Source organism: Tachysurus fulvidraco, chromosome 19 (genome assembly GCF_022655615.1).
Source record: "Tachysurus fulvidraco isolate hzauxx_2018 chromosome 19, HZAU_PFXX_2.0, whole genome shotgun sequence".
Taxonomy (NCBI): Eukaryota; Metazoa; Chordata; class Actinopteri; order Siluriformes; family Bagridae; genus Tachysurus; species Tachysurus fulvidraco.
This window is the reverse complement of record NC_062536.1, coordinates 11,188,591-11,213,109: the sequence shown is the minus strand read 5'-3', so window position 1 is coordinate 11,213,109 and position 24,519 is coordinate 11,188,591. Positions and strand designations below refer to the sequence as shown.

General features: G+C 39.9%; 1 protein-coding gene across 1 annotated transcript; it reads right to left on the bottom strand.

Moving 5' to 3' along the window:
• Positions 1-516: 516 nt before the first annotated feature.
• utp20 (UTP20 small subunit processome component) lies at positions 517-23,686 on the bottom strand. The gene is made up of 62 exons (XM_047803755.1): positions 23,497-23,686; positions 23,171-23,251; positions 23,024-23,090; positions 22,610-22,742; positions 22,013-22,201; positions 21,854-21,935; positions 21,641-21,778; positions 20,627-20,782; positions 20,392-20,538; positions 20,151-20,285; positions 19,531-19,608; positions 18,844-19,022; positions 18,524-18,658; positions 18,346-18,434; positions 17,731-17,836; positions 17,497-17,647; positions 17,321-17,383; positions 16,632-16,790; positions 16,478-16,554; positions 16,294-16,373; positions 15,408-15,669; positions 15,098-15,301; positions 14,622-14,712; positions 14,440-14,525; positions 13,841-13,966; positions 13,589-13,755; positions 12,604-12,812; positions 12,141-12,284; positions 11,718-11,797; positions 11,337-11,572; positions 11,063-11,207; positions 10,885-10,972; positions 10,653-10,796; positions 10,513-10,566; positions 9,882-10,034; positions 9,414-9,569; positions 9,178-9,318; positions 8,892-9,029; positions 8,335-8,474; positions 8,165-8,253; positions 7,760-8,073; positions 7,527-7,666; positions 6,729-6,885; positions 6,545-6,643; positions 6,284-6,451; positions 6,033-6,199; positions 5,771-5,912; positions 5,523-5,639; positions 5,243-5,413; positions 4,999-5,130; positions 4,316-4,426; positions 4,144-4,223; positions 3,660-3,729; positions 3,382-3,564; positions 3,150-3,281; positions 2,892-3,024; positions 2,104-2,291; positions 1,921-1,992; positions 1,520-1,831; positions 1,186-1,312; positions 946-1,091; positions 517-849 (listed from the first exon to the last, which is right to left on the bottom strand). The coding sequence occupies exons 1-62, from the start codon at positions 23,545-23,547 to the stop codon at positions 694-696; spliced, it is 8,466 nt and encodes a 2,821-aa protein (XP_047659711.1). The 5' UTR covers positions 23,548-23,686; the 3' UTR covers positions 517-693.
• Between the last annotated feature and the right edge of the window lie 833 nt (positions 23,687-24,519).

The following is a 24,519-nucleotide window of genomic DNA, read 5'->3' as shown; positions in this document are numbered from 1 at the left end:
CCAACAGTGGACCGTGGAATGTAAGCTATTTTTTTTTATATAGTAAGTTAATCAGTGACTGTTAACGTGTTTAGAAGAATTAAATTGACCACCATTGATTACTGAAAACTGTGTTCATCATGATATCAATGTAGGCCTTTAACATGTCAAACTTGGATCTAAAAATATTCATGTGCAACGCCCTTATTTTTGAGAACTCGTAGCACATGATGTTAGAAGCTGTATTTAAAAGCTACAGCCAGGTTGTGTTTCATTTCATTTCAAAACTTGTTTTAATTTACAGATGCTGTCACTAATACATTTAATCATCAAATCCATCTATTCATAATATTTGTTGTACATGTTCCAGTGGAGTGTTTTTAATACTGAAACAAAGGCTTATGAATTCACTTTGTATAAACTCCTTCATTTGGAAAGCAGCTATCATCAGCTCCCATTTCTGATTTCAGCATTACTCCAGATTACACAGCACTTTAGTGGGGAAAACGGCCCAAGAATAATAAGGCTGAACTTATCCTGTTTTGAATCCATATATGATTGTTTTAATAAAAAACATCAAAAACAGCTCCACGCAACAATATAGTTGTAATGCAACACCATGCAGGCAACACTTGCGTCTATAAAGCATAATCAATCACACTCTCAGATCCAAGGGTACATTATTTAAAATGAAAAGATCCAACATGAAAGATTTCACTGAACCATAGCCAAGTCTCTGAGTGAAGTCCGTTTGCTTTTCTTTGCTTTGTGTGCTGGCCGTAAAAATTCAATTTTCCTTTTCTTTGTCTCCGTTTTCTTCTGATGTTTCTTGATCTTTTTCCTGGCAGCAATGTCAGGATTGGCCACAGCCTGTTAAACAAAAGAGTAAAAGAATATAGGCAACCATGGCAACACCATAGTAAAAAGCTTTACATTCAAACTATTATGTTGGACTGGGATCCTCACCTGCAGGGCTTTGTGTTTCTTGCGTGAAGCTCGTTTCTGCATGGCCTCCTTCTGCACAGCAGCAAAGGCGAGCGAGAACTTCTCAAGACCCACCAGCTTCTTGAGCAGCTCAATGATCTCCTGGGCCAGGTTCTTCAGTGTGGGGTCTGAAGAAATCAAACCAGATTAGAAGAATGAGGAAATGAAAACAATAACAACAACTCTTGGCCAATGAGTGATGGGAGTAAAAGTTGCAGAAACCTTGGTCTGCATATGTGCTGTCCAGTTCTCTGAAGAGTGGCGCAATGATGGTAGTCAGATAGGGGCCGAGGCGCTCTTTGCCCAGGTCAACAGCTATGGCTCCCAAGAACTTGAAAACACATGTTCTCTGCGGAAAAATGAAATCGACAAGATTTTATAAATGTGCTCAGTGACAGGGATCATCAACTGGTGAAATGCAGGCTGGATGTGAACACAGGAATGTACTTTTTAAGCACACAAACTTTATAGACACTCCTAAATAGAAGGAAAAAGTCTGAGTTATAAACGATATCAGATTACATCAGTAAACTATACGAGACAGGACGAAAGATACCTTCAGAGGCTCTTTGGGGGTACAGGCTGCCTCTCTCTTAGCAAGCAGTGTGAGCTTCTTAATCAGCCAGGACAGAGAAGGTGGCCGATTTTCCTCTATAACTTTCTGTAGCTGCTGCTCCTCTTCCTCATCCTGCTCGTTTATATCCTGCTGTCGCTGCTGCTCATCTTCCTCATCATCATCTCCATCCTCTTTTTCCTCCTCTGTTTTTTCCACATCTTTGACTCCTCCATCTTTGGCATTCTCCTCGAACTCAGACTCTGGTGAGATAAGATAGATCACCTTGGCCACGAAGAGTAGGTTCTTGATTACCTGTTGACAGTCATAATATATCAACCCATTACTCAGCATTACTGCTGACAGCTTTCAGCTTGTTCTCATTTGGTTGTAGTGAGATTTACCTGTTCTCCAGCAGTGATGTCCAGGAACTTGGACTGCAGCTGGTGACAGAACGATAGGACGAGCTCCCTCATCTGAAAGAGAGCAGATTGAATCAGAAAATAGTATCAGAGGTCATATTTGAGCAGCCGATAGAGTGACTTCTATAGAACAGTGACTGTTTAAACGCTGAGAAAGCATTTCACCCTCTTGTCCAGGTTGAATGAGAGGAAAGTGGAAGCCACCGGCTGGTTGCTTTGGGGGGCATTTCTCTCAGAGTGCCACAGAGACATCAGTTCTTCAGGTTTCCGAGCAGCAAAAAGCAAGCCAAAGATCTGAGAAGCGGTTAGCCAAACCCAGGAGTGAGGATAACGCAGGTGAGCTTCGATGTGACCTAGAAGAATAAATGCAGTTTGAGATTACACCAGAGTTCAAGAATTTCATACACTTGGAATTGTGTCCCTGAAAACCACAGTCCAATGTTCACTTAAATCCAGGGACTAAAGTGGAAAAAATATTACTTAAATATATCTGTTCGATTTTTTTTTAGACAGCATTGACTTGTTTTCTACCTTCTCAGGAACACTCTAGAAGATATGAAAACATGCTTTCAGAGTAATATAAAGTTGCTAGAGATTAGTTTACAACAAACCAAGCAAATATTTTAAAGTCTTGGACTTTAGCTGAACCTCATTCTGCAGTGAACCGGTCACTTGACTCAGCACAGCAAAAATACAGCGGCGCTTATCTCCCTATTCAAATATTCTATTTTTGGATCAAGATAGATCGTTGTTCAAAGCTGCTCCTGCATGCCACACAGCAATAGCTCCTGATTGAATGAAAGGATTTTATCTATGCCTCCCATCTATAACAAAAAAAAAATAAATTCACACACAACGTAAGTGACACTGAATTGTGTTTTCTAAATGCATTCTGCGAAATATGACAACGTGTGTGTGTGTGTGTGTGTGTGTGTGTGTGTGTGTGTTCATACCCCAGATGTTAGACAGAGTGTCAGCTGGTTTGTGGAGCTCCAAGAAGCCACAGTTCTTGATAAGTTTGGTGATGAGGGTCAGATAGTAGAAGAGTAACCTGTCTGAGGCTTTCTCGTTTTCTTCCTCTTCGATCTAAACGACAAAATGTACAGAATTGCATGCAAATTGTACATTTGCATTCGGCTTGCATACAAACTAAGTACTTATCACTTTCTACATCAGGCAGCAACAGGATTATGTCTGACATCAACACTCACATCGTCAAAGTTAACAGTGTGGACTTCCTTCTCTATTAGAGGTAGCAGAGAATCCAGTCTGTGACCAAACTTCTCCCCTTCTGCTTCTACAAAAAGCCCACACACTTGAGCGCCCAATCGCCGTAGAGCTACCTGCAAATACGCACATTAACAAAACAAAAAAATGCATGATCTTTTATTTATAGACATATCCACTCATACGTTTTCAAATCAGTGTGTGTTTTTACTTCACCTTCTCCCCAGACAGCCAACCAGTGACCAAAGTGAACATGGAGGTCTGGTGCTGTACATCCAACTGACCAAGTAATGACTTGATGGCGAGAGAGGCCATTTTCTTACAGCGTGCTGAATCATCATTGACCATAGCCAGAGACAGAGGCACAAAGAAGAGACCACAATGGTCCAAGAGAAGAGGCTGTACACACACATCGACCACAATAAGCCCAAACATTAGCGAGAATATAAATAGAAAGAAATATATATTTAATAATCCAAAGAGTGACGTGGTACCCGAGGGAAGGATTGAAATATGAAGGCCATCATCTCGAGGGCAGACTGTCTCCCTGTGTCATACTCATACCTGCATAAATGAGCAAAGTCTGAGTAACTTTCAGCAACACAATGGAACAAGGTTTATTCTTCAGTTCTCAGAGGTACTGTAGCAGGAGTTAATTGTTTTTCAAATCAGTTACGTCCAGCATTCTAACACGCGCATGCCCTTATTATTCATGTTGTATCCAAAGCCACACTCCTAAAACACATGCATATACACTGGCGAAGCTAGAAAACATGAACGCTTGTGCATGAGAGCAGTGTTTATTGATTTGACAGGCAAACAGACGTCCCTGCTGGGCAACACTGGGTACAAGTTATTGGTTCCAGAATGTAGCCAAGGGGAGAGAGTGGGAGAAAATAAATAAATAAAACTCAAATAAATCGCTGGCACCATATTTCATTGGTCTTCAAAGCTTACATACCATAGCATAGTACTTACGTGAGCTGAGAAACAATAAAGTCAAAGTGGTTCTTCAACTTCTTCCCAAGTGGATAGTCCATGAGATATTTCAGATAGATCTGAAAAAGAGGGAGAAGATATTTCATAATAAACTTTATAAATGATGAGGATGAGGAAGATGAGGAGAGCAGTGAGGGCGATCGTTACTGACCTGTCTACAGCGGACACGGACCTGCTCGTTCGAGCCATTGATGGATAGTTTGGCGACTTTTTTCATCACCTCCTCCATCTCTGGTACCACCAGCTTCTTGGAAAGGATTGCCTAAAAACACAAAGCACTTATAAAAGCGACCTTAATACTTCCTGCTTTCTGGATCAAAGTTGCCTTTTCTCTATGACAGTATACAATTGTTGTTCATTCGTGTGCTTCCTGTTCGGGGTCACCACAGCGGATCTGGTCCCCATATTAAATTTGGTGCAGGTTTTACCCTTCCTGACGCAACCCTCCCATTTTATCCGGGCTTGGGACCAGCACTGAGAGCTAGTTGTTCAGTAGCTGTTACCTCCCTGCCTAGTAATCGAACCTGGGCCGCAGAAATGAAAACACAGAATCCTGTCGCTGGACCAGCAGGAGGCTTATGGCAATATAGAGTACGGATTTATATTTATACTCAATATCAGTGAGACCCAGAACACAGGGGTTCCCTTTAGAATCTGGTTCCTCTATACAAGTAACATGTAATTGTGAAGTTTTTTCACTGTTTGCTAGACAACGATGTAGAATTTCTACAAAAATAGCACACTTCTATAGAAAAGTATAAATAGGAAGTAGAATAAATATACTCACGAGTGTGCAAAATATACCTTGAGCACAAATCTATTAATATACTGTACCTTAAGCAAGCCAAATGCAGTGGCTTGACGAGAAGTATCATAGATGTCCTCTTCAGCGTATCCCAGCAGTACTTGCAGCTGTGTATTAGAGATACACTTTTTCGTCACACTCTTCACTAGGACAGTTATGACCTAAAAGACAAAACAAAACAAAAGAGAGAGTGAGAGAGAAAGAAATGAAGCATGTGGATCAAATGATTAATTTAGTCAGAAAACTGTACAGCATGTCAGCAGGTTTGTTCACCTTGAAGCAGTTCTGGACGAGGTGGAAGTTTTCGCCATGACCGGCACCTGCTTTAGCGTAGTCCTTCAGCAGGACGAACAGCTGCTTGGTGAGTTGGTCAGCATTCTGCTCAACTGCAGGAAGAGGAAACTTCAGGATCCAGATGAAGGCCTGCAGAGACTCAGTAATAACCTACACACACACACACACACACACACACACACACGGCAAGGTTACATATAAAACATGTTGAAACCTCATATAAAAACACAGTTTAATAATCATCCAACATGGGACAGACCTTGACATGCATGGAGTTGAGACAGTCCAGCAGAAGAGAGACAAATGGGTCCAACATCTCCCGTACGGATGCCACAGACGAGTTGACCATGGAATTTTTCAAACTGCCATGGAGCAACTGTATATGTACATGAATTAAAAAACTTTAAAATAATTCAACAAGATCTTAAGTCATAAAATGAGGAGGCAAGAGCTGAGACATTCTTTTATGAAAATGACTGATCTATCACATAATGTTTGTGTTCTTACACTGAGTCCAGTGTCCACTAGGATGTGCATGTTGGTCTGGCGGCTGAGAGTCACCTTCGCTCCACCTCTCTTCGGGGTGGGAGGCAGGAGCAAGCAGCTGGGAGGTGGCAGCCTGGGGTCTGGAGAAGTAACAGCCTTCTGTCTGAACCACAAAGAGACACCATCTTACTTTAATTGAACTATAGGACATTAATTTATGGTGTGCGTGTGTGTGTGTGTGTGTGTGTGTGTGTGTGTGTGTAAGTGTGAGTGAGTGACATACTCGCTCTTGCTTGTGATGAGAGGAAGGCTCTGGCTGACCAGCCCGTGGCTCAACAGCAGAATGGACTGAGGCGTCATACTCTGATTCAGCAGAAGTCCTGCTACGACTCTCCTCAAAACACTGTGCACTCGTCGGGACACCTTCAGGCTGGCGGTCTTCTCTAAAATCTAGCAGTCATGCACCGGTGTTGTCACTCAAAATCATTTTAATTATGTCAAAATACAAAAAACAAGCAGTGACTTGCCGCTTACCACTTTGAGTGGAATGATGAGCTGCGTGACCCTCTCCTGGCTGCAGAACCGAGCCAAGAACTCGTACGAGTCTGAGCTCTTGCTGTGGCGGGCCTCCATCACTTTCGAAACAATACCCTTGATCTCCTTCTCTGCAGCAAGAGAGCCGAAGAGCTCGTTGTTGAAAATCTGAAAAAGATTCTCAGTATCAGCCATCACACATTTCCACACTTCAAACACGTATCCAAATATGAACATGACAGTGCAGACAGTATCTCTCACCTCCACCAGAATGTCCAAGCAAGGGTCGAGTTCTCCAGCTTTTAAGGACGGTCTCAGGATTGAGAGCAGATGGTAAACAGTGAAGGTCAGTACATGGATCTGAAAAACAGCATAAACAGGTGAATATTTCAGTACAAGCTAGTTCATGCTTCGTTAACTAAGAGGACGGCTCTGTAGTTTTTACCTGGTAGCCCTTTACAAGAACGCTCTTCATCTCTCTGAGAAGATACTGCAGGTAATTAGGCCCCAAAGCCTCGATAATTTTGATCAGTGTGCTTCGAGCTACGTCACGGATCTCCTGGAAACGGCTCCTTAAGTGGACACACACTTTGAGGAGTACCCTGTGTATATATAAACAGCATGCTATTTAATTCTGCATTCAGCTGAATAAAATAGGAAATGTTATGTACAAAACAATTTAACAAAATAAAACTACAAAACAATTGCTGCAACTAAGTTAATCAGAGTTAGAACTTTAAATTATGTTAGACTTTATTATTGAATGCATTTTAAAATACATCCATATATATAAGCAAATATTCATTGATCATACAGTACTGTATGGAAAATTTGTTGAATTCTACTTAGGACATTGATGAATTGTTCTAATCAGCCGACGTTCTTTTTAGCCAACAAACATGTTTATTGAGGTGTTGGTTCGTAATGATCATTGTGTGGCAGACACAATGGCAACATTTGTTTACATCCATCCGTATTTTGTGTTGTGTATTCCACCCAGGGAACCTCACACACATCCTTTCACACACTGCGGATCATTTTGAGAGGCTACTCGGCCTAGAACGCATGTCTACAGGCTGGAGAAGGAAACCCCAAAGCATGGGGAGTTTTTACACTTTTTTAACTCAGATATTTATATATTTATTGTATTGTTTGTTCATGTAATGTCAGTTCAGCGCACTTTAAATGCTTAATGTAATGCTGAATGCTAAACGCAGGATTTTAACCTACACACAATACACACCCGGGCAAGTTGGTTTCCATAACATCCTGTGGAAGCGTCTGCATCAGCTGGACCATAGCAAAGGCGATGGGCACTCTCACCACCTCCTCATCCTTCACTTCCTTTGATTTTACCATTTTATGTTCATCATCTCTCTTCACCTACACACACAATCAGATTTTATCATTTTTTCACACTGAGTCATAAAACAATGATGCCACCAAAGGACACTAAAACTAAAAATGAACACTAACCTTGGCTATTAGGCATTTATGCAGTCTGGGCAAGATGCTCTGAGTGACAGTGTTATGAATGGAGGAGATAAGAGCCTCCAGGTCCTCCTGACTCTGTGGAAGGCCACTGCTAACGACAGGATGCGCTCCCTTCGGCTTAGCCTCTACAGCTTCTATGGGCTTTGTGGCTTTACCTTCACCAGTGTCCATTTCATCAGTCGCTGCAGCAACAGCATCAGCATCATTGGTCTCCATTGCATCTTCCATGTCACTCTCATCTGAATTCATGACTCCTTCTTGCTCCACTTCTGCTTCTCCTTGCAGAACATTTAGCTCTGAAACAAAAACACATTTCATCATAATTGAGCTTAAACCTAGAGCTAGAACAGATGCTAGCAGGACAGTAATGGTACTTTCTATACTCACCATGTGCCTTTTTGCTCTTGGCTGCCTCGATTTCTTTGCTCAGACTCTCACGGTCGAAATGAAACGCTTCTAGAATAATCAGCAGCAAACTGTACAGCAGAGAAGCGCAGCAAGGTTACTAGTGTTGACATGAAACTTATAATACTTACAACCACAGACCCCTTCCTCACCTTACAGCCAGTTTCTGTTCAACTATTCCTGTTTGGAGCACATGGATAAAGTGCTTGAGGTAGTAGAGGTATTTAGACCAGGTGAGGCGCTTGCACACTGCTCCAATAACTTCGATTGCTGCGGAGGTCATAGCTTCGTGCTGCATTTTAAAAAACAGTGTGTTGTAATTAAGCCCAAAAGCAGACATTATTAATTACTTTAATGCATGATAACCTTTAACTAGTTCTTTTTCTTTTTAAAGAATTCCATACATAAAATATTGGACACTTCCAATATCCAATCACAAATTTTCCATGGTCACATCATAACATAAATGATCTGCATTATTTATACATTCAATTCAATTCAAGTTTATTTGTATAGCGCTTTTTACAATAGACATTGTCTCAAAGCAGCTTTACAGAACATAAACACAGAGCAGAAGGTAAACATAATTAATGATAAAGGAATTAACGAATAATAAAAGAAATAAGAATTAACAGAATAAAAATTCTAGATTATTATTAGATGTATATAATACATAATATACATCTATAATTACTATAACTGTAAGTACCTTGAGGAGCTTCTCATCAAATAGTGCAATCATGGCGTAGGGCATGACAAAGTTCTGCATGGAGCGGGAAGACATCACTACTGTGCCTTCTGTCAGCTGCTTGGCAAACCTCCTGAGTGCCCGTCCCCGGCGGTGTACCTGAAATCCGTGAACACAAGCCAAAGGCCCATTTTTGTACTTAGGTGGTGCTAAAATAATAACTTTTGTACCATCGTCATTTTAATTATTTGCATGGAGATTATAACTGTATTATAACTTGAACAAGAAGAAAAATGAGCCTCTCTACCTGAATGTGCTTCATGTTCTCAAAGAAGTCTGACTCAGGATCTGGGTAGTTAGTGAGCTGTACCAGGTCTCTGAACTCAGAGCGGTTGGGGAAGGTTTTTACCAGACAGGCCAGGACTGAAGTGTAATCGTTCCTCACGCTCTGTATACAGGCAAAACAGACCAGGCTCATAACAGTGTACTTGTGCAGGCTTATAAGCTCAGTTGAAGTTGTTTCAGGCATACGCAGAAGTTTACCTCTGTTTTGCTCTTTAACCCTCTTCTGACAGCATCCAGCACAGTGTACTGCACAATCTCTTTATATTCATGCTCAGGACAGCCCACTGCAGCCAGCTGTGCAAGTATAGCTGAAAGACACAAAGTGGCACTGTCTGCCATAGACATGTCCCCAATCTAGAAGACACGCACAAAAAAGTTTACACTCAAGCATCACAAATATTACCAGATCTCACCTGCATTAGAGATCTAGTGGAAAATACATATACATACATGCATATATACAGTATCTATCTATCTATCTATCTATCTATCTATCTATCTATTGTTTACAATATTAGTAATAGACAGTATTTGTATTCAGAAGTAAAGCTTGTTACATAGAATGATATGCATGTTCAAATGAATGATCAGTAAAAAATTCAAGAGATACACATACACCCAATACTTAAACACACACATGCACACACATCCAACATTGTTACTCACTTCAAAAGAGTGGAAGCAGTTGTGCATGATGACCATGAGATATCTCATGTCCAGTGAGTTCATCTCTGCAATGTGTTTAATTGACTTCTGGAACGCCATCAGACGCACATCAAAGTGGATCTCATCTAGATGGCGACTGTCAAAGGCATTAAGCTGGAAGACGAGAGGAGAAGAGATGTGAAAGGAGAGGAGAAGAGACAAGAAGAGATGTGGGAGAACAGACGATAGAGAAGAGAAGTTAAGAGACAGGAAGAGACAAGATGGGGGGGTGGGAGAAAAGACAATGGAGAAGAGACGATATGGGATTTGAAGAAGAGACGAGAGAGAAGAGAGGAGGCATTGGAGAAGAGAAGAGAAAGAACATGAGAGAAGAGACGAGGGAGAAGAAGAGACGAGAAGGGACGAGGGAGAAGGCACGTGGGAGAAGAGACGAGAAGGCACGTGGGAGAAGAGACGAGCAGGGACGTGGGAGAAGAGACGAGCAGGGACGTGGGAGAAGAGACGTGACAAGACGAGAAGAGAAAAGACAAGAATAGAAGAGAAAAGCAGAGACAAGACATCAGTTGTTAAATTAAGGATCTGAAATGAAATAAATCCAAACATTGAGCTCTGAGTTGTAATGATTTCTTACCTGCACAGCAACATCAGCTATGTACTTCAGTTCATTGTCCAGGTCAGAGAGAGTCTGCACAGAAGAAAACAGGAATAGAGTTGGTTCTGTGTGTCATGTTAGGCTGTGAACAGAAAAAAGCTGGATGATAAGTATCTGACCTTGAAGACCTCACACAGGGCTTTGCGTGATGCTTTGTTGCGTATGATGGAGAAGAGTTTACTAAGAGGCTTCAGGAAGACACTGGGCTCTGAACTTTGTTTCAGCAGGTTCTGCACTGTGCTCAAGATGTCCAGCTCGGTCTCCTGTATGAAAAGAAAAACATGGAGAAAGATATTTAAGAACCTCAAAAATAATATGCATCATACCTGTTGTGATTTAGAAGGATAATACCTCAGCGGTCTTCGGCTTATGGAGGTATGGTAGCAGCAGGAGGATGAGTGTTGAGCTCTGTTCCTTGTCAGTGACAAATCTACTTATCCTGAAACAGAACAAATCAAAATATATGAATTTTTTGCCTGTTTATATTCTTATAACATAAAATCACAAACTGCAGCAAAGCTAGGCATACTTGGAGAGGATGTTAAGCTCCTTGCTAACTTGAGCTCGGAATTTCTTCTTTTTGAGGCGATCGGAGTTGCGCACGACTCCACCGAGGTACTGAAGCACAGCAGGGATGTGAGGTAGGAGCAGTCTCGAACCAACAGTCAAAGGCTCTGTGGAAGAGAGAATAAAGTAGTATTACACAAGTGTGAGTTCCAAAATAAAGGAGACAGACAGACAAACTTTCTTTCAGAAAGAAAAGAAAAGAAAGAAAGGTTCAGGAATCTTGTGTTGCTCTCTACCTGTGTTGACGTCTGAATCAGAGTCTGGCTCAGGAATAACACACCCATTGATGCTCAGCTCTGTTTCTGTCTCAGAAGGTGTGAAGTCTGGCATATTCAATAAATTCTCACAGATGTCCATTACCATGGACGCTGTGTTAGGAGAGACGTTTTTGGAAGACAGCAGGGCGAGGACATTGAGCAAGAGGTCACACTCTGGATGGTCTGGCCTCTGTTTAGCCAGCAAGGGGAAATACCTGAGAGAAAAACAACAGAGTTACACTGTAGCTGCATGTATAAATAATGTTTCTAAAGATTTTTTAGACAAATCCTGAAGAACAAATACATACAGATCTCAAAAACAAATCACTTTTTCAAAGAGACAGTGTGGTTTTTTCCTACCTAGCATTCGTGCTCCAGACATGGATCAGTTTGAGGAGTGCCGTGGGAGCGTATGTGCTCTCCGAGGCCAAGCGACACACCTGAAGGACAGCAGTTTAAAAGATCACATTACACATACGGAAAGCATTAGCACAAACAACTGAACGTTGCACTTTATCGGGGGGGAAAGAGTGGAAGGTTTTAGACTGGTCTAGTCATGGAGACCTTGCAACCAAATAGAAAATGTTTAGTCGAATGCACTTTCAGCAACCTTTAGGTGAATATATAGGAACAGTATTAGAACATGGCACCTAAGGTGGCAGACTTTCTTTAAAACATTTAGATATAAAAATCAGGAAATTTAAGCTGAAATTTAAATGTCTTCAGTATACCAGGAGGATCAAAATGAAAGCACCACATTGGCACACAAAGTAAACGTCATACCTGAGGCCAGACAATGGCATGGAACACGGCATCGATTTCATCAGCTGTGAAGTGGTACGACTCAAAGTTGTCAAAGAAGTCTTGGATGCGAAGGAGACCCAGTCGTCTCAGGTTCTTCAGAGGGCCGATACAACCAGGCTTCAGCTACAGGCAAAGACAAACTCGAGTCAAACTTATACTTCTCTTCTATACACAGGAACTAAACAGATAATTTCCGTACATACAACAAAAAAAAAAAACTGTCTGTTGTTTTTTTCTGCTTTGGTGCTTTGTGCATTAACCCGAACTTCTTATCTCATATTACAAGCCCTAGAAAGTTTTCCTGTATTTCTTACATATTTATTATTTCATCTGCAGGTCACCAACCCCTATTATAGATAAAAAGAACTATGCTGTTTGTTTTTGAGTTATAATTAGACCAACATTTTATGTCTTTGGAAAAGATTTGAGAACTGCAGCTCACCTGCTCTCTGCGTTCCAGCAGCAAGGCCACAGAGGCGGTGACACACAGCAGAATCTGCAGTAGCTTGGGCAGGTAGGTTTGTATCAGGTGGCCGAGTTTATCCATCACTACATCTATAACATTGAAAATTCCGTGCTGGCGACCCAGAGGGAGCACTGACGAGGAGTCGGTCTCAGCCATGGCCCGCTCCACTGCAGCTAGACATGTTCCTGTGTGCAACACATGCATTACATTGCATATGTAATGTATGTATGTACTGTAAGACTGTGATAATCCCAGTTTCATTTAGACATTCACTATCATTTACTGAGTAATATATAAAAAAAACATGATATATTCGGGTTGTATAAGTGCTATTGAGCCATAACAACATTCATCTTGAATATTTTCATATTTAAATATTTGGAAGGAAAAATCCATATTTGCTGAAAAGATCCAACGTTGCTTTTTAGGTGATGATAAGATAAAAGTTCACAAATATGAGCAAGAATTGATATGGTGGATAAATATTTAAAAATAAATGTGAAACTTTAACTTTATGGTCTTTTTCCTTTATAATGACACATTTCAGGGTTTATTGTTTGTACCCGTATAAAATTATAAACTCTAGAATGCCATATCTTAAAGAATATATTGTCTTTCTCTGATTTTATTTTTCTGAATATATTTTATAGTATATTTTATTATATTTTTCTGATCTACTCTGATAAATTCTTTACATATATAAAATATGTATTTATTTTTATATTATATTCACCATTATTCCTTATTTTTGTTCTTTTCTTTACTTTTTTTTTAGGACAGTCTTACAAAGCATTTCAGTACGTGTCGTACTGTATGTAACTGCGTATGTCACAAATACAATTTTAATATTAAATTTTAATTTAAATTTTAAATACATAAATTTGTGGAATATTTCAATTTATTTAGAATACCCTGAATTTTTTGACATTTAAATATTTGTAATATATTCACATGTGTATACCTTGGCTGTGATGGCTCACAGGTTCCATGAGCATGTCAATGAACAGGGCCAGCTCCTCTGACTGGCAACCTGCCAGGAAACGCAGCACGATGGAAGACCGTGATGCGGTGGCAGCTTTACCCTGGAACTTATTACCGACTTTTGTGCGCATTCGCCCATAGAGGATCCTACATGACAACAACCCACAGACCTCATTAATGCCACACGATTTAACAGAATATTTAACAGAAATTTTGGACATCTCATATGCACCTCATGAGCAGAGGGATAAGCTGAGGGCGATGTGTATCCAACACCACTGATCCCTCCTCAGAGATGTTGAAGTGAACAATCTCGTCTTTGAAATGCTTGTCGTCTAGCAGTCTCTCCAGATTCTCTCTGAAAAACACAATGGACCAATCATCTTAAAGGCACGCTTTTTAAGAATAGGAAGCCAACACACAACGACTGAAATCGCATCCCATTGGAACTGCTTAAAACCTTGTAGTGCAGCTCAGAGGAGGTCACCTTCTTTTCTTTATGCCTCAAAGCTGATGACAAGAGATTTTAAGGTGAAATGAATCGTACAAGGGAGCAAATGTAACTGTAACAGTAAGGCTTTTACAGTTGGCAGAGTCTTGGATCAATGTGCGCATTCCACCTTTCTCAGAGAGGACAGAAACACGAGACGTACTCGAAGATAACATCAGCATCCGCTCTGAATATAAAGGGCTTTTTTCATAGACCCAACTACAGAATCTATTACTAATCCATCAGTGTGTATTACAGAGTACATTACTGTCATTACTTTCTCAACAGCAATTAAAAAAGTGATGAAGGACAGAAGGAGTCGGCTGAGGTAGTGAACCTACTTGTAAGGAAGAATGTTTGGGTCTTTGTAAGTTATCAAACAGTCCAAAGCTGCCTTCTGAATTTGCTGGTCCTTATGGCACAGGAGCTAAAGGAGGAGAATATGGTGGTGATATATGATACGTCTGCTTTATATTGTTCACCAAGAAAAAGAACCATTTTTAATGTCCAAAAAAAACCTTACCTGTGTGTAAAGCTCCTTTAATTCAGGCTCCATATATAAAGCTTTAGGATTTGTGAACTTGGAAAAGACCTTTAGATGTGCAAGGAGCTGCCTGAAAAAGAGCCAGGTTCATTTTTATTGAAACAGTAAAAATCGTTATCAAAGTCTTAGTTACTGTGACGTCAGGGATCAAAAATCAAACACAGTGAAATTTCCAGGTGGATCTCTCTGGATGGAGTTCATGTGGTGCAATAAAAGACTGATACCAATTATTAGCTATATAACTGAACATGGAGCTGAAATGTCAAATATAACAAGACATTCCCATGGTTTACCTCCTTTGTTTAGTTACTAGTAACCACACATCACTGATGAGAAGGACACTGAAAACTTCAGAACACTGAAAACAAATTATATTCCCCTTTTATTAAATACACGTAGTTGGTACAGGTTTAATGAAACTATTAGTGTCCATCAGAGCAAGTGATGTTTCTTACTTGGCAGCGGCTCTCCTTGGCATTTTTTTCTCAGCTTGTTGAGATGCTTCCTCCCCTTCTAGATCATCATCATCTTCTTCGTCCACCTCTCTCATCCTCACATCTTCCTTTTCAGTCTCAGAGGTGGCTTGTGTGGAGGAGTAGCTCATCTTCGTCAGATTCTGAACTGGAGCCACTAGCAGGTCGGCTGGATAGAACTCATTCCTTTCAGTAAACCAAGACAAGTGTCAGTCATTAGGAAGATGCAGCTGTACATTTTTTAAATCTAGTATGTTCGCATAACCAACTGTGGTCATGCACGCAAACACACCTGATGAAGCGCAGCAGCAGTGGGGTTAGCTCTCGGCTCCGAGGTTCCACGCTGTCAGGGAACTGGTTCATGGCCTTCCACAGCAGGTTACGGAAGTTAGTGAAGTCTGTGCGATCACTAATGCTGTATGCCTGCTCCAGCTGCTCCAGATATAGAACCCCAACATCTCCACTGTCGATCACATCTGTCCCTGGATCCAGCATCGACCCTGCACCAGTATCCTGATCACCATCCTCCTCCTCCTGCAGCTGAAGCTCTTTTTCTGATACAAGAAATTTATGAATCATCTAAACAGGACATTCTAGTATTCTGTAGTATATACAAGTATAAACTTATTCTTAACTCCTAAAAAATAATCTAGGACGATCAATCACAACTGTAGCATAAAGGCACCTTTCTAAATTTGAGTAAACTTTGACTTACAATTTATTTCAATTTATACAACTGAGCAATTGAGGGTTAAGGGCCTTGCTCAGGGGCCCAGCAGTGGCAGCTTGGTGGACCTGGGATTCAAACTCATGACCTTCCAGCCAGTGGACTGACACCCTAGGCTAAACCCTAGGCTACCACATCCCTTTGGAAACTTTTTTTTTTAACCACAGAGTTGTTGAAGGTATGGATTCATTGTCTATAAAAGCACAGCTCAGTCCTTCTTTAATACGTTTTTAATAAGTTAGTAAATTGTTATCACTGGCAAATTGTTGTGGTAGAAAAGGAATAGCACTTTGAGCAATGCAATCAAGTTCATTCCACTATGCACTCGACTCTTACGTAATCGTCTAAAAAAACTAAAAAAAAAAAAAACTGTTAAAATCAGCCTTTCAAAAAATATATATAAATTAACCATTTCTGTCTACTATTCAATTTTCCCCTAAAAAGAACTCACCAGCCAGACCAGCAACCATCTCTAAATGTTCATAGTAAACCTTCCAGAATTCCTTGTTGTCCATGTCTCTGGCATGAGACCTAAGGTACAAAAATAAATTAAAAATTTTATTTCAAAAAGCAAAAACAAAACAGTACACAGCAGAGATAACGGATTTGTGCTTATGATTTGGTACAACACTTACGTGATAAGCTCAATAACAGCATCCCACAAAGGTCTGAAATTAACAAACAGCATGGCGATGAGGTACCGCAGTGGAACCTGTGAAAACACAGACATCAGTACTGGTGGCCCTAAAACACTCCTGCTTTGTGGGTAAGCCTAGAGGTGTTGTGTACCTGGTGGAAAGGCCCTTTGGGGAGGCTGGGCTGCACCAGGTCATGACGCAGTTTGCGCAAGTGCAGCAGCTTCTCTCTGTAATCCTGCACCGTGGCTGGTACCTGCTCGGCCTGCAAGCAGCTTGCAAACACCGTCTGTGTGCTTGAGCTCTCGTCCTCCTGCAAACATAAGAATTCATCTATAAAACCTTTTATATATAAAACCTATTTGAAAAAAAATCAGTGCAATCACTGATTACACTTAAGACCGACCCAGCGTTCATTTAGATCAATATAAAAGTACGGTGTTGCTAAATACATGAATCAGATCCACATCATGTTGATTTTTCTAAATCATGTGATTTATGAGAAAGTTATGTAACAGATTTAAAGCAGAGGAAATTAATATGTGCTTCAAGAACAGGATCAGGAATCTGTGTTACAAGGAACTTGTGGACAAACAAAGAATAAATGTGAACATAAATAATTAAAAAACATTACAAATTTTGCCATTAATAAAAGTAAAAAATAAAAACATCTGGGTTACAGAATGTTAGTGATTTATACTAATATATAGTATATTTATATATAACTTCATCCAAATGAATACTTATGGTACCAACAGAATTAAGTGAAGCTGTATAGATATTTTCCATAACAAGTGTATTGAGGAAATGAAATGATTATAGTGAATAGAAATTAAAAGCCACCTCAGCAGATTTTGGAAGCTCTGCCTTAAAGTGGGACATGATTCTCAGCGTAAGAAGGCGAATCTAAGAGAGGGGGGAAAAATGCACATTTGAATACAATCCACTTCGTTTACAATAAATGGACAAAGGACGAATACTTTGTATTGAAGTATTGAATAGATGCACAGCAACACTACCTTTGAGATGTTAGAAGAAAAATTGGACTGTAAGAGTTGATATAGTTCCAGTATTGAGTTGTGAGATAGCTGGGCAGAGCAGTCGCTCAGGGAGAGTCTGGTGTAGTACAGGTCAGCCAGCAGCAGTGCAGAAAGATCAGTGGGAAACTTCCTGCAGAAGTACGCACTTACTTCAGTAATTATCTGCATACGTAGATGGTTTTTCTGTCATTTTATCAGGCACCGAGTACTTACTCTATGATGCAGCGGACAAGCTCTTCGGGGAGCAGAGACAGCACCAGTGCAGTTTCCTTAAAGCTCAGCAATGTGGTTAGAGCCTGTCGTGCCACAAAAAGCCCTCCTGAGGCGACAATGAGACATAAGGGGGGTCAAAAACCAATACATCCTCTGAAACAGTGCTGCATATATTATTCTACAATGTTATCACAGGCACTGTTTGATTCATTTCATTGAAACGCCCTATAATAATAATAATAATAATAATCATACCCTAATCTGTCAAATACACAAAGAAGTGCACTATATATAGTGCATATGGCATGAACGCAACAAAGTAAAGACCTTTAATTAGATTGGATTCATTTTGTGTAGAAGTAAAGTACTAATTTCACATTTCAGCTGCATATTAATCATTCTAATACGTTATTGAAGGCACCACTAAATCTAAGCCTAACACTAAGCAGATTTAGTTTATAGCTGCTAGAACCTTAGTGACATCATAAAAGGTAACTATATAGCATATCTCAGTTGAAGACATGCTTTTAATAGAAACTAATCAAAAGGAAAATACAGAGAGAAAAACTGCTAAGTGACGTAGAATATCCAGCAATCGCTCTTCGCATCACTGACCTCTTCCAAGCTTTTCACTGTGCACCTCATGTAACAGTCGGTTCAACAGAGCAGTGAGAGGAGGAATCACACTTGCTGCCTCCAGGGGCCTGAAAAAGCACGTTCACGTTAGCATAAAGCTGGAAAACACAATCACGCACTGATGCAGGTGGTTTTGATCAGGGAGTGAACTTCTTGCCTGAGATGAGGCAGAAGCACGAGGGCAGCCCAGATCTGAGAGAGATCCGATAGTGGCTGATCCTCTGGCACAACTATAAGGGAGAGGATAAGCTGAGGAACAGATGCTGCCGGTGCCTTGTCCATCCCGTATAACCTGTAAAAACATAACACACTACAATTGTCAAGCTTCAAAACAGACTTACATGTGCACTTTATACTCTAACTGTTGAAATACTAGGTGTGAATAAAAACTGTGGTCCATCAGGTGACGTTTGATGCTCTAGTTATGATAACAATTCAGCAAAATTCACTATTCTACCCAGAAGCCCCTGGTCTTACCCTCCAGACTGCCCAGTGAAGATCAGTGGGTATTTCTCAAAAGCCATTGAGCCATCAGTAGGAGGCTGAGCTTTAACCAGGATGAGCCTGACCAGCAGCTCCAGAGCCTGCAGTCTGTTCACAGAGTCCTCACTGGAGAACAGCTGCTCCACATACTGCAGCATTCTGGGTAGAAACAGCTGGAAAAAACAACATTCACTACATTCATCTGAAATGAATAAAAGCAGGCTATTCCTGATTTAAGTACACTGTTGAGCAATGTATGTACTGTAATGTCCATATCTAATCTCCAGCCCACCTGGAGGTGAGCATATTAACACTGAGCATAATCATTTGCTTATTATTAAATAATTAACATCAAAATTAACAGAAATTCTAATGTCCACTTTTAAAAGTAAAATTTCTACTTAATAAAGCTTAGAGACATTTATCGGTCATATGATGTAGTCAGTATAAAAAGTTTCAAAGTCTCTATGATTATTGTATCTTTCACCACCTAAAGGTTCTCATAATGTCATAACATTAACATGCCTCAACAAAAACTATTTAAAAATGTTTTACAGTGATGCCATTTTAGAATGAATCTAATCACCCTGAAACGTTACATAGTACATACCACCCTAAGCTCAAATGTTACTTCTGAGCAGACCGAAGAGAACAGAACATTTTATTCTTTCACACACTGACCTGCTCAAATTGTTTCATACTAAACATCTCTTTGGCGAACGACAAAATAAGATCTCGGTCCATCCCGCTGGTAAAGACCTAAGAGAACAATAAGTGGAAAGTCACTGGGACACCTCCAAAATAAACAGTGCAATGATTATGTTATAAGTACACTTATGGTACGGACAAGTACACACACACACACACACACACACACACACACACACACACACACACACACATACAGACACACTGTGTCTGTATGTGAGACACACACAGAGACACACGCACACACACAGAGACACACGCACACACACAGAGACACACGCACACACACAGAGACACACACACACACAGAGACACACACACACACAGAGACACACACACACACAGAGACACACACACACACAGAGACACACACACACACAGAGACACACACACACACAGAGACACACACACACACAGAGACACACACACACACACAGAGACACACACACACACACAGAGACACACACACACACACAGAGACACACACACACAGAGACACACACACACAGAGACACACACACACAGAGACACACACACACAGAGACACACACACACAGAGACACACACACACAGAGACACACACACACACACACCTTTTTCACCAGTTCTTGGATCATGCTGGCTGGTAGGGACAGATTTTCTCCCAGCAGAAAGGAGGAGATCACTTGTAGCAGTAAACTGCAGCAGGAGCAGGACAGACCCCGAGTATGTACCAGCTGGACAAGCAACTGTAAGAGCAGAAAACACAGTTCTAGCTGTCACATAACTATGTTTGCGCACAAGTGTGGAAATGGTATAACCCAGAACAAAACACACAAATCTGTACACATGTACCTCGCAGACAGACTGTGGTCTGGTGATCTTAGCTCCTTTTCTGTGCTCAACCAGTGTGTGGTAAATAAACAAGATCCTTTCGATGTGATCACTTGTCTGATTAGACTGCACTGCCTCCAGTTTCAGGAGTAAGTCTTTCACACATGCCTGAAAGAATAATAAAATAAAGCAAAACCATTAATGCAGGTCCAAGACTCCAGGATGAAATCCTTTCTTGAATGAAAACATTCTCTACCTGCAACGAATCCCAAAAAACCAGGAAGTTTTCCGTTGTGACGTAACTAGCTGAAGACTCGGCCATGTGATCGAGGGCCTCTTTAACGGCATCCCAGGGCAAAGCAACATCTCCTTCACCAGAGGGACCGAGTTTCCTCAGAGCCACTGGCAAAGCCTAAGACAAAATGAACATTAGTACAAATATGAATTCAGCCTCAATGCTGGGAAACAAGAACACAACGTTATAATAAGTGCTTACAGACAGAACACTGCAGTTGGTTGTGATGTTTTAGAAGAATAAGCCATTATTTGTCACGTATAAATTACAGCATAGTGAAATTCTTTCTTCACATATGCCAACATTGGAGGTTAGGGTCTGAGCACAGGATCAGCCATGATACAGCACGCCTAGTACAGCGAGGGTTACGGGCCTTTATAAATATAGAAACAGCTATTTGTGTAATCATAGCTTCATGCATTATTTCTATTATTTTATTAATTTACGTGTATCTGTCTTGTAGTGTATTGTTAGCATCTGTTTGCACAAGGTTGCACATATGCACTTTATGCCAATGGGTTCATTCTTATTTACTTTCTGGTCTTCAGTTGTGTTGTTTTATGTAGCATCAGGATCCTGTATAAACCTTCTTTTATTTCATGGTTGTTGAAATGACACTAAAGTTTCTTGACTGGACTAAAAGTGGTTATAAGAGAGACGCCAACATAGAAGAACGATGATGCATTAAATCTGGACTTATCTTCCTAAATTCCAATATGACAGTATAACATGCAGTGAAATGCTTTTTATGACTGTGTATCTTATTACAATCATTTTACATGGAATTTAAAACAGTGAAGTAAAATAAATGAAATTAAATGAGCTGTAAACTAAATGGATATAATATAGCTTTACAGGGAAAAATAAACAGACAAAATACAGAATAATACATGAATGCAGTACAATGATTGGTGTTACAGATATGAATATGGTGATATGAATACAGTATTAAAAAAAGTATCTATATCAACTCACTGTATTGGTGCAAGAGTGGAACATATTGCAGACTCCTTTGCACATCTCAAAGATGAGCTGCCCGACTCCATTCGCCTTCTGAGAACATTGCTCCAGGTCCATAAACATCAGCGTGAACAGGCTGTCGAAATCTGAAACCTGACGAACACAGAATTAGTGACCTGCTTTGGAACCACCACTAATTAACTGTATGTTACTTGTAAAGTCTCTTACCTTTCTCATTAAAAAGGAAAAACTCTCAGCTGCAAAGTTACGGATGTGTTCCTTCTTGTGTGCCAGGAGCTTACTGTAAAGACTGAGGAGAGACATATAAACAATATAACAAATAAAGACTGCAAAAAAGTCTTTCAGCTTCTTTGCTCTTCCACTCACCTGTACATCTTGTTTATATCCTTCACCATCAGCCTCCATAAATACTTATAGAGGTAGGAGAGGCAGGTGAAAGCCCACTCCAGCACCTCAGTATTCTGGGTCTCCAGCAATGAGGTGATGATGATGAAGAAGTCAGGAAAGTGAGGGTAAAAGTCTGTCTGGAGGTCACGTGCAAACTGCACCACAAGACTATGAAAAGAGAGGCAGAATATTTATGCTTTATCTCCTCACACTGCTTCATGTTGTCTGTATTTCCCTTTTTTGGTTTATTGGTTTTTGGTTCAGTGACTATTATAGTCAATCACTGAGACACACTACAGAAAAAGATTCCTCAATAAATCACCATTAGACAATTTTACAAGTCTAGCCATATTACACTAACCCTGATCATAAAACTCCATGTTGCAAAGTGAATAAAACTTTAATTACTTTTTAAAAAGCATACATTATAGCCACAATACATTTTTCCAACCTCACGCTTCCATTCTAATTCATTACTGTCCTATCTGAGAATAATAAGAAAACTTGGGTCAGTAAACCAAACTAGCAGTCTGTGGTAGAGAAGCTTAACTATTTGATAGTAACGGTGAAGCTTACTCCAGAAGTGGTTGGTTAGCGAGGCTGTTCTTCACAGACAGATGAGTCTTCAGACTTTCCACTATGGCATTTTGGTGGAACACCAACATGTGGAACGACTGACTCTTGTGGAAAACCTCCTTTGAAAAGGCAGCTGCAAAGCAAAAGCGTGCAATTATTCCCAACCCGTTATAGGTTTCAAGTTTATTTGTCATGTGCACAAAATCTCAGTTACAGTTTTAGGTTGAAATGCTTGTTGTACTCCACAGCAGTGTAATAAAAACGATACATACATCTGATAAAAGATGGAGAGGAGAGAGGAGAGATTATTTATACTTTATATAGTCAACAAGGACGAGTAACATGACAAAAAAAATCCAAAACCAAAATCAAATCATGACAATTAAATTCCATCACATAAAAGATTCCACTTACTGAAGTGGTCTGTCTGGTTCAGGTCCCTCCATTTTCTTAAACCTTCAAAAAAGTAGGTTTCTACCTCCTAATAGGTAGAAATAGGCTTTAGATCAACACAAAACTACTTAAAATTGACTGTGTATTAAACCCTACAGTTAAACCCACCTCATTGTAACTCCCTATCCGATCAATCCGATGGATCACATCGATGTTCACATTTGCAAGTCTCTCGGAAAATGTAAGGAACTGCATCCATATAAAGAAAACATGGTATAAATACAGCAGCTGTATAGCAGTGAGCTAATGAATTACATCTTATAACAACTTAACTATTTCATTACACGGCAAATATGCATTGTTAAAAAATGTATTGATCCTAAACTTAAACAATCGTTTCTCTTTACACGGTGTTTATGTCATCAAGCTTTCCTCATGCTGTTCTGCACTCATTAGCTTTATGCTAGCTGCAGTTTATGCTAACTTAAACTTACCCTGTGAGTGTTTTCTGATTTGTGTGACAAAGGTTTGGCCTTTAGCTTCATTTTCTAGACTGTTTTGTGCGAATAGAAGATTAAGAGAAAAAACGCAGTATGTTAAAAACAATACTTTTCATGTTTAGTAAGAGAACTGTTACTATACACGCCGTGTCAGGGCGCAGCCATTTTTAGAAGAACCGGCGTTAGAAATATGTTTCAAAATAAAGGTCCTCGTTTAGTTTTCTTTTCTTTTCTTTTTCTTTTTTTTTTTTTTTTACAAAATGTCTCATTTATATATGTGAACAGATTTTACAAAAAAAAACATTTTTATATACACTACAAATATTTTTTAACAAAAAGTATTTAACACTACAATTTGTTTTAACAAAAAGAATTTAATAAAAATTCTCTGAAGCAAAGACAACGAAGACGTAGGCTACTTAAAGAAATAAACTTTATTTTATACTGAAACTTATATGCTAAAATTTATTATAGCTAAAAGTTATTTACTAAGTAGCTAGCAATAAATTGTTCTGCACCCAAAACAGTGCGTTATAATACGTTCTTTTAATTGTGTTCCGCAGCCCTGTGATGCAGCATGAGCAGCAGTTTGAGATCTAGTGGTTAGTCTCAGAAGAACATATTGCACCACTCTCCCTGTTTGGTACCTGTTCTGTAATATGGAGAATTAGTTAACTAATTTGGGAGAAAACAGGGTATAAAAAGGGTAAAAAATATAGAAATAAAATCAATTCATACTCAATCAACACCCACTAACATAGCACTGTCAGAACGACTCACAGCAGCTCAAGTACTTCTCGGGGTCCGGACATCTGAGTCATCGGCTATCTTCAAACGACGGTTGAAGACCTACTTTTTCATGAAATACTTGAACGAGTACTTTCTTTGAAAACTTTGAATAGATTAATAAATAGATTAAAGAGAAAAAAGATTAAAGTAGCAATAGATTGCTCTGCGCCCAAAACAGGTTCTTATTTTACAGACCCAGAGTTAATATTCAATGATAGAGACTTAAAA

Bases quoted from the DNA above. Each gene is read 5' to 3' on its own strand.
- utp20 (XM_047803755.1), bottom strand. From the start codon at position 23,547: ATGAAGCTAAAGGCCAAACCTTTGTCACACAAATCAGAAAACACTCAC. The intron at 23,252-23,496 runs GTAAGTTTAAGT...ATATGGATGCAG, and splicing joins AATCAGAAAACACTCACAGG to TTCCTTACATTTTCCGAGAG. The intron at 2,292-2,891 runs GTATGAACACAC...TTATTCTTCTAG, and splicing joins CACTCTGTCTAACATCTGGG to GTCACATCGAAGCTCACCTG.